Genomic DNA, 9,873 nt, shown 5'->3' with positions numbered 1-9,873 from the left:
CATCTGGGCAATATCTGTGCAGATTTCTCTATATTATTTCACATATATTAACATTTTAATAAATGTTATTATTTGGGAGGCTAAACTTCCACCTACCAAATATTACTTTTAGCTTTTATTTTGAAAAACGACGACACAGCGGAAGTAAACAGTAATCACGTTACAACCCGGAAGAGCTGCCTTTCTCTGATTAACGTTTGAATTGACAAGAATGAGCTATTTATCTTGAGCAGAAACGATTAAACGCGATGCTGCTAACATCGTACAGCCTTTGATAATCATATCCGTGTCTTAATCTTCGGCGCTGGAGAGACAAAGGCGGTCGAGCGCGAGCAGCAACGCCCTGATGCCAGCCGCCCCGTCGGAGAAAAATACCCTCTCCGCTCTGTTTACAATTCGGCTGGGCGAAAGTGTTTCCCCGCAGTGTGTCGTTAGCTAATCGTGTGTGCTTTTCAGACGAATAGAAAACATGGCTGAACTGCATGTCGTGGAGTCGAGCGGCACTGGCACCATAGAGCAGCCCGAGCAGCACCGCGATGTCCGGGGCTCGGTGCGCCTGGCGTCGCCCACTCTCATGGTTCCTCCGCGGAGCAGCCAGCTCAGCCCCGGCGGGGTGTCGAGCGGCAGCGGCGGACGCTCTGTGTTTGGGTTCCCGGGGAAGAGCAACCCGAGCTCCCCGTCCGAACCGGCGGACAAGCCGGGCTCGCGCTGGGTTCGCCTGAACGTCGGCGGGACCTACTTCGTCACGACCAAACAGACGCTGTGTCGGGACCCCAAATCCTTCCTGTCCCGACTTTGTCAAGAAGACCCCGACCTGGACTCCGACAAAGTGAGCACACACACACAACTTATTGGGCTTAATTGGATTTGTTTATAGTTTTGTTCATTATAAAGCCCAGTAGAACTAAAGCTAGAAGTATCTTTGGATCCTAAAACCGAGATTCACTGTTTCCTTCATGGTATCCGTTTGTCCTAATTGTAATGTCTTCTTGGTGATATGCAGAGGTGAAATATGTACTATTAGCAAATATTAGCAAAACAAAATATAGAAATACTCCTACAGTCAATAAGAGAAGAGTTTGAATACAAATCCTCAAGTTGGGTTCCATTTACTGGGGTGTTGCAATATTTACAAGAAACTCAGTTTACTTTAGACAAAGAAAAGCACCAAAACAAAAGGCAAACACTTGGTAATTGTTAAAAAAATAATTTTAACATCAGTCGATTGGCAAGATATTCATAACAACATACTAATTAATTTGAAAAAGAGAAACACTTTAACAGCTACTGTTGTGACATTGGAAAACAAATGTGTAGGGAGTTAACAATAATATTGATCCGTTATCTTTATTTAGCAATTGAATCAAACATATAATCGGCAATAATGTTATGAAATGTCTTGTTATTGATACAGAAATATCCTTCTTACACTAAAATAGTCGCTCAAAGCGTCTCTTTAACAAATATGTTTTCCTGGACATTATCTGATTCAACATGTGTCCCTTTTCCCATTCCTGCAAAGAGACTACAGTATTTACAAGAAGGAAACCAAATCCCCATCACACATGTCGTCCCTTAATTTGCTCCCTCAGGATGAGACTGGAGCCTACCTGATAGACAGGGACCCCACATACTTCGGCCCCATCCTGAACTACCTTCGCCACGGAAAACTGATCATGGATAAAAACCTGGCTGAGGACGGTAAAATACTTTCATCAGGATTTATTTTGCTCAAACATCATGCAAAATCTTTGTCAGCGAATATTCATTTTGAGTGTATACAAACCACACAATGAAGTCTATTTTTTGTGTCAGGCGTTCTTGAGGAAGCCGAGTTCTACAACATCGCATCACTGGTGAGGCTGGTGAAAGAGAGGATACGGGACAACGAGAACCGAACATCCCAGGTACAGAGAAAACTCCAGTACAAACATAACAAAAATAGCTTTCTTTGATCTGTGTGCAGATTGTTGATGTAGTTCTGTGTGTTTCTGTCCCTCAGGGCCCTGTGAAGCATGTGTACCGAGTACTACAGTGCCAAGAGGAGGAACTCACACAGATGGTCTCTACCATGTCAGACGGTTGGAAGTTTGAGCAGGTGCACAAAATACACATTTATTTTCCCTGTTGTCATGTTTCAGTTCATGCATCAGTTGTTTCAAAGCTACGCTTTGGAGATCAGCCCCGCACATTTATCAAAAAACATATTTTATTATTATTTATTTTTTCATAGGGAAGAGAGTTTATTATATTCAGGCATCTATTTGAGATTTTTTTAATATTTCGTATTATGAATGTATTCAACAGAGCTGATATGTAGGATTACAATTCACATTTTTGGCAATAGTGCCAATATCCTGCAAAAAATATATTGCAAGCATTCTAAACGCGCTCAAATTGGGAATGAAACATGAACATTTTAAATGTGCTTCATATAAGCCTAATGTCTACAAATTAGGCTTATTAATTCAGACAATATATGGTCAGGTTTGTTTGTGATTTGCATTAATAATTGGGTCAATGTGTGGGACCATGAAAGAAGGTCTAATATGGGCCTCTGTTTTGGTTCAAAGACATATTTTGTTATCGTCTTATTCTAAGATATTTATTACTTGAAGATTAATCTTTAGGAAGCCAGTTTAATAATGTTTGGGCAACGTATCAAAGCAAAACAAATTGCCTGTAAATGCCTTTTCGTAGCAATGGTTCAATTATTTACATTTTTGGTAGATTTTCATTTCATCTCAATTAGTTATTTTACCTGGTTAAATAAAGGATATATATATTTAAACAATCCAACATGTAACCCGGGGTCTATAAAACAGAGAAAAGGACAATCATCATGTTTGAAATGCTGAACTCAGAAAGAATAATAATACTAAATGAACATAAATGTCAGTGTTTCCCGGCATTGTCTTCCCAATGCCACCCCCCCAAAGTAAACCTTGGGGAAACACTGAATGTGTACTTCATAATCCTTACTTTGGTCTTTTTGCCTGTCCTCAGCTCATAAGCATCGGCTCCTCTTATAACTACGGCAACGAGGACCAGGCAGAGTTTCTATGTGTAGTTTCCCGGGAACTGAACAACTCCACCAACGGCATCGTCATCGAGCCCACCGAGAAGGCCAAGGTGAGCTGATCACGAGTAGCTACACATGCTAATCTATATTATTGTTTTTGTCAACAACTCCCATTAAAAACAAAATCTACCATAAAAATACTAGCAACATTTTTCTTGCATGGACAGCCTTTTATGAACTGTACTTTCTTTTCACCTCTTAACGTAACAATCTGAGAAGGAGAAAACAAGTTGGGAATGACCTACAAAACCAAATGTGTATTAATCCGCCGCTGAAAGTAGTTTCTAACAAAGGTTTTCTGTTTGAGTGATGTTTTCTGTTAGTGATGTTTTCTGTTTGAGTGATGTTTTCTGTTAGTGATGTTTTCTGTTAGTGATGTTTTCTGTTAGTGATGTTTTCTGTTAGAGTGATGTTTTCTGTTAGTGATGTTTTCTGTTAGAGTGATGTTTTCTGTTAGTAGTTGTTTTCTGTTAGTGATGTTTTCTGTAGAGTGATGTTTTCTGTTAGGTGATGTTTTCTGTTAGTGATGTTTTCTGTTAGAGTGATGTTTTCTGTTAGTGGATGTTTTCTGTTAGATGATGTTTTTCTGTTAGTGATGTTTTCTGGGTTTGAGTGATGTTTTTCTGTTAGTGATGTTTTCTGTTGAGTGAAGTTTCTGTAGTGATGTTTCTGTTAGTGATGTTTTCTGGTTAAGTGTGTTTCTGTTAGAGTGATGTTTTCTGTTAGTGATAGGTGATCGTTAGAGTTGAGATGTTTTCGTTAGCAGTGATGTTTTCTGTTAGTGATTCTGTTAGAGGATGTTTCTTTAGAGTGAACTGTTTTCTTCTTCTTTAGTGATGTTTTCTGTTAGTGATGTTTCGGTTAGGTGAGTTTTTTGTCTAGTGCATTGTTTTCTGTTAAGATGATGTTTTCTGTTAGGGATGTTTTCTGTTAGAGTGATGTTTTCTGGTTAGAGTGAGTTTTCTGTAGTGATGTCTTCTGTTTGACGTGACTGTTTCTGTTAGTGGATGTTTTCTGTTAGTAGTGATGTTTTCTGTTAGTGATGTTTATCTGTTAGTGCATGTTTTCTGTAGTGGATGTTTTTTTGTTAGTGTGTTTTCTGTTAGGGTGATGTTTCTGTTAGTGATGTTTTCTGTTTGAGTGATGTTTTCTGATTAGTGATGTTTTCTGTAGTGATGTTCATTCTATTAGAGTGATGTTTTCTGTTATTGATGGTTTTTCATGTATTTTTGAGGATGTTTTCTGTTAGGATGTCTTTGTCTGTTGAGTGATGTTTTCTTGTTAGAGTGTGTTTTCTGTTAGGTGATGGTTTTCCTGTTAGTGATGTTTTCGGTTTGAGTGGATGGTGTTTCTGGTTAGTGATGTTTTCGGTTTAGAGTGTGGTATTGTTTTCTGGTTAAGTGATGTTTTTGTCTGTTAGTGAGGTGGGGTTAGGATGTGTTCTGTTGAGTGATGTTTTGCTAGTTGTGATTGTTTCTGTTTAGTGATGTTTTCTGTTAGAGTGATGTTTTCTGTAGTGAATGTTTCTGTTGTGATGTTTCTGTTTGAGTTGATGTTTTTGTTAGTGATGTTTCTGTTAGAGTGATGTTTTATGTTAGAGTGATGTTTTCTGTTGAGTGATGTTTTCTGTTAGTGATGTTTTCTGTTTGAGTGATGTTTTCTGTTAGTGATGTTTTCTGTTAGAGTGATGTTTTCTGTTGTTGGATGTGTCTGTGTGTGTAGTGATTTGTTGTGTAGAGTGGGTGTTGCGGGTTGACAGTAGCGTGGTGAGGGTTTTCGTTGAGTGATGTGCGTTGAGAGGGTGGTTGCGGTGTGAGATTGGCGGAGGTGAGTTGTGTTGCGGGTTGGAGTGGAGGTGTGTGGTTGCTGGGGGAATGGTTTTCTGTGGAGTTGATTGTTTTCGTGTGTATGTAGTGAGTTTCTGTAGGAGTTCTGTTAGAGTGATTTTTCGTTGTGATGTTTAGTGATGTTTTTGTTAGTGATGTTTTCTGGTTGAGTGATTTGTGTTCTGTTAGGTGATTGTTGTCTGTTAGATGTTTCGTTGTAGAGTGATGTTTCTGTTAGATGTGATTTGGTTTTTTTTTTCCGCCTTTTTTTCTTAGTATCAATTAATGATTATTTTGAAGCCGTTTGTCGAGATTGCTACCAGTTTAGTTGAGTTATATACTTGAAGCGATGTATCAGAGCCTACTTGTATTTTTGTGGTGATTTATTGACAAAAAAAAACAAAAATTAAAGATCGTTAAAATAGAGGAGTGAATAAGTGATCCTCACTGATTGAGAAACTTAAGCGCTGAAGATTCATATCATGTTTCCTTTATCTATATGTTATGATCCCCCAGCTTTTATGACTCTGAAATTAGGAAATGATCTTTGATTCTACTGACTTTATTTATTTTTCCATCTGCCTCACAGACCTCCCAGGAGCGAGGCTCCGATGTGAGGAGACGAGGCGGCTGAGCTAAATAACACTTTACCAACAAAAAAAGATCAGATAACAAAACATGTCCTCAGTTTTCATTAAAAGACCATGAGTTTGTACCCGCTGACTTCCTTTTNAAATGTTGCACTTTCCCCCTACAAAAACACACAGTGTTTATAAAAAACATCTCCAAGGATGCCTGTTAAATAAGATATATTTGTTATATTTTTAAAATAAATGTTTTTTATAAACACTGTGTGTTTTTGTAGGGGGAAAGTGCAACATTTTGGTGCAGGGCATCTGGGCAATATCTGTGCAGATTTCTCTATATTATNTATCGTCCGCCACAAATGGATCTCATAAAAAAAAAATTGTTTTATTATTATTATACTTTTCTCTTAATCTTTTTTTTTTTTTTGGTGGTCTAATGGATAGTGAGGTGGGCTGATGATCGGAAGGTTGCGCTATCCATTAGACCACCAAAAAAAAAAAAAAGATTAAGAGAAAAGTATAATAATAATAAAACAATTTTTTTTTTATGAGATCCATTTGTGGCGGACGATATTTAATTATCAATGTATGGGAAACACTGAGGTATACAGAAATGAAGAACAAAGAAACTACAGTGGATTTAACCGGTTAATGTGCTATCTTTTATTTCAAGAGTTTACAGACAAGTTGTAGCCATCAAAGAAATACAAATGTTAAGTCAGAAAAGCAAGTTTTAGAAGCTAGTTTAATTTAATGACTGAAGTCAATTCATAAAGAATTGAATCCCAAATCTATGATTATTTATATTTCCCGGGTTATTGACACAGCTCTGCTTTCTGCTCCATCCTCCCCTTAGCCTCAGTTCAGGTGAGCTCCTCGTCCTCTGCATCCAAACCCCTGGCAGCACCGCATGAGAGCAGCAACAGCAGCAGTCAAACACCAGCTACCACTAAGTCCAGGCCCAGTGCAAAACCCCTCCCTCCACCCAGGAGAAGGCCGCCTCCACCTCCCCGCTCTCCTTTCCACTTGGTAAGCAAGCTGTACCCGTGATGTTGATCATCAACAGACATCAGAGAAAATATCTTGGCACAGTTAAATTCTGCCATATTTAAGGGTATCTGTCTCATAACAAAAATAATTAATGAGAATATTTTTTTGTAGTAACAGTATTGCTAGAAACCACATTTTAATCATGTAAAGACAAACAAGTCCACTGCGAAACTGCACAAAACAAGGCCCCCTTAATATAGATTCATAAAATAAAATGTTCTGTTTGTTTATGATTTCATGAAATAACTACTGTGTTGAGGTCCCGGAAAATACATACAAAATATTTCCTAATTATCATTTATCAATCGACTTTATTTATTACTTTGTATGCACTCAGATGAATAGATTGGGATAACTAAATATGTTCTTAATTAATGTATGAGGGATACATAGAATGACACCAGGTTATATGCAAAAAAGTGGGGCACTTTGTTTGGCATTAGTTTGAGTTTTAGATTTGTAAATGTAGTTCAATGGTGTTTACACATTTCCTGTGAATTTACCTCATTGATAAAAAAAATAAGATAATTAACACTAACTTTTTAAGCTGAAACACGTTATTGCAGATTTATCATCTTGTTTTACCTGCTAAAATGTACTCTCCTACTCCACAGGCATGGATGGCAGACAGCCAGAAACAGCAGCGTGACAGCCGACTGGACTTCATCATTAGAGTGAACGAGAACCGCTGTGCAGCGAAGCCCATGTATGGCCGGGAGGTTCTGAACTTCCTGACTTTTCTCCCTGGAAGCCATCCCTCGCCGGCCCCCCTGAGCGCTCGGGGGGAGTGGGGCCGCTCGGGTCACAGCAGCGCTCTGTACGCTCAGTGGCAAAACAAATCTGACTTCTGGTTCCAGAGTCAAGCTGTGAGAGAGGCCATCCACAGCATTGATGACAGACTGGAGCTGCTCAATCCCATTATAGACAGGTAGATGACTGATGGGAATTATGGCATGAAACTTTTCTGGGGAACAAAGAGGAACAATTTGTGACTTAACTGTTGTTTATTTTGCCCAATTAGGTTTACATTTGCGATTCCCCCAGTGGAGGCTCGTCCGATCTCCATGCACTGCTGCCACCCTCCACCCTCCCTGAGCCACAAGCAAGCCGTCTTCTCCACTCAGCTGTCAGCTCAAGTTACTCCGCTGGCTCGCAGTCTCCATCGTATCCAGTGTTACACACGGACCCAGTTCCCGGACCTGAGGCTCATACAGTATGATTGCGGTAAGGTGGCATTTTGCTCTTTTTTTTTGAGAGAATCGGAGCTGTGTAGTGAGTTTGTTTCGACCTAATGTGATAGCATTTTATTATTTAACTGCAAACATAGACTGCATACAGCAATACAACTAATGGGAAAAAAAGAAAATGTGGTCGTAGACGTCAACGACCACATTTCCATGCACCATTATATAGAAAGCATAGTAGGCACATTCATTATAACTAATAATAAACCTATAAACTATCTTAATGTAATCTTAACTTACTGGCATCAAAGTAACAAACCATTGCATTTCCTTAGTCTTCACCAGTACACCAGAGAGACATATTTATCTGGCATATAAAGCAGTTGCTATTGACGATCTACTATTGGTGACTGTTTGCTTTCCTACATAACTCTATTGCAGGGCTATTCAATTACACATTCAGTTGGGCCAGATTTTATAACTACAAAATTCAGCTGGGCCAGACATTCAGCGGCCTGTAAAAAGCGGGTAGTGACACATTTTAAACCAACACATATTACTGCGATGAAAAACATGCAATTTTTATTCATTGTTCATCTAACAAAGGTAGGTCAAAAAGTGCATAAAAACACAACAAATTAGCATTAATTTAACAGAATCTGAAAAAAAAAAAGTGCACAGTTGTAGCATTACATTTGTTTGCTTTAGAAGTCAAATATTCAGGTTTTTTTTTTTAACCAGGCACATCACAAAGTGCATTTACTGAATACAATAATAGCAGTCTTAATAAATGTCCTCACATACAACAAAAACAGCTAAAGAGCTCCAATGCAACACAAAGAGGTAGTACTGTAGCAATACTATTTTTTACACTTTTTCACTGAGACTGCCAAGGCACAAAAATCACACGTTTTGGTCACATTTGACCGAGACACATTACAAAGTGCATTTAAATGAATACAGAAAGAACTGTCAAACCCTTCAGTGCACAAACCCATAACAAAGGATACGGGTAACTATATGAATGAATACTACACTACACGTCTACTATAGTAAACTAGGTGCTTACTATCACCTCATTTGTGATTTGTCATCGCTGACTTTCTAAATGGGAGAAGTGAAATTTTTTGTTGTGAACAAGAGCAGTGATTTTTGGCTCATAGGATGACAATGCAATCCTAAGACATTGGTGAAGAGTGTTGTCAGTCAGGGAGCAGCGAGTGCTACTTTTGATTGAGTTCATGTGTGAAAAGCTTGATTCACATGTGTATGTTGATCCAAACATACTGAGCACACAGATCGCTACTTTCTGAACGTTAGGGAACTGCTGTTTTTTGACATCACTCCAAAACTTCGCTGGCCCGTTAGTGCGCTGCATGTCAATAAGTTCCAGTGTATATTTCCCCTTGTCGATGCAGGGGACCACTTCCTTTGCTCTGGTTGATACGTCCCCCTCTATTGCAACAGTGAAGGGGTCTCTGGCAAAGCCCATCATCACCTCTGTGGGCAGAGCAAGTCCATCCAATCGACCGGCAAAGTTCTCTTTCAACCTCGCAATGAAATCTGTCATCACATCCGTGATTTGTGCCGGAGATGTGATGTGTTTGGGGAGCGTCGGAAAATGCAGCATCCGACCCGTGCTCAAGTCGGTTGCGAAAAGGTCCAGCTTGACTTGGATCTGCTCCACAAGATCAATGACTGTTTTGTCTCTGTTTACGCTTCAGAGTTGAGAGAGACATGTTTTAGAGTTGCTATCATAGGACCACCGTTACTAGCACCACTAGATGCACTTTCAAAAAACGTGCTGCGTTGTGTTTTGGTGGTTTCTATGCAACGCGGAGTGTTACGTTCATGGTCTGTACTAGTGTAGGAATTTGGCTACGGGAGGCTGGGCCACTCGGGAGTTGGTTCTGGGCCGCATCTGGCCCGCGGGCCGCCAGTTGAATAGGCCTGATTTAGACATGTACAGATTTACATTAAGCCTGTGTGAAAAAGCTTGGCCCGTGGCAAGCCACAAATTGAGTTGAACATTGCCATCAGTTATATCTGGTCGGTGTTTCCCACACATAAGCTTTACTTTACCAAAATCATTTCAGGACAGTTGCAGTTTCTTGACACCAGTTTGTAAACTTGAGCATTCAGCC

The 9,873-nt window shown here is 39.4% G+C and overlaps 2 protein-coding genes across 2 annotated transcripts in view; both read left to right on the top strand.

Moving 5' to 3' along the window:
• The window catches only part of LOC104944441 (helicase SRCAP-like), a 27,222-nt gene that overhangs the window by 6,172 nt on the left and 11,177 nt on the right, over positions 1-9,873 (top strand). Inside the window, exons 5-7 of the mRNA XM_010769973.1 lie at positions 6,352-6,524; positions 7,160-7,473; positions 7,567-7,769. Coding sequence (XP_010768275.1) covers positions 6,352-6,524; positions 7,160-7,473; positions 7,567-7,769 — 690 coding nt within the window. The remainder of the gene's footprint in view (positions 1-6,351; positions 6,525-7,159; positions 7,474-7,566; positions 7,770-9,873) is intronic.
• kctd2 (potassium channel tetramerization domain containing 2) lies at positions 151-5,619 on the top strand. Its single transcript, XM_010769961.1, has 6 exons — positions 151-829; positions 1,593-1,701; positions 1,816-1,907; positions 2,003-2,098; positions 3,007-3,132; positions 5,498-5,619. The coding sequence occupies exons 1-6, from the start codon at positions 470-472 to the stop codon at positions 5,540-5,542; spliced, it is 828 nt and encodes a 275-aa protein (XP_010768263.1). The 5' UTR covers positions 151-469; the 3' UTR covers positions 5,543-5,619.

This window comes from Notothenia coriiceps, unplaced genomic scaffold (genome assembly GCF_000735185.1).
Source record: "Notothenia coriiceps isolate Sejong01 unplaced genomic scaffold, NC01 NC01_scaffold00008051, whole genome shotgun sequence".
Classification (NCBI taxonomy): Eukaryota; Metazoa; Chordata; class Actinopteri; order Perciformes; family Nototheniidae; genus Notothenia; species Notothenia coriiceps.
Note: the sequence above shows the minus strand (reverse complement) of the source record. Positions and strands in the feature narration are given on the sequence as shown.

Excerpts from the sequence above, each read along its gene's own strand:
- kctd2 (XM_010769961.1), top strand. The coding sequence starts at position 470 with ATGGCTGAACTGCATGTCGTGGAGTCGAGCGGCACTGGCACCATAGAG. Across the intron at positions 1,908-2,002 it reads ACGAGAACCGAACATCCCAG|GGCCCTGTGAAGCATGTGTA; the intron begins GTACAGAGAAAA and ends TCTGTCCCTCAG. Across the intron at positions 3,133-5,497 it reads AGCCCACCGAGAAGGCCAAG|ACCTCCCAGGAGCGAGGCTC; the intron begins GTGAGCTGATCA and ends TCTGCCTCACAG.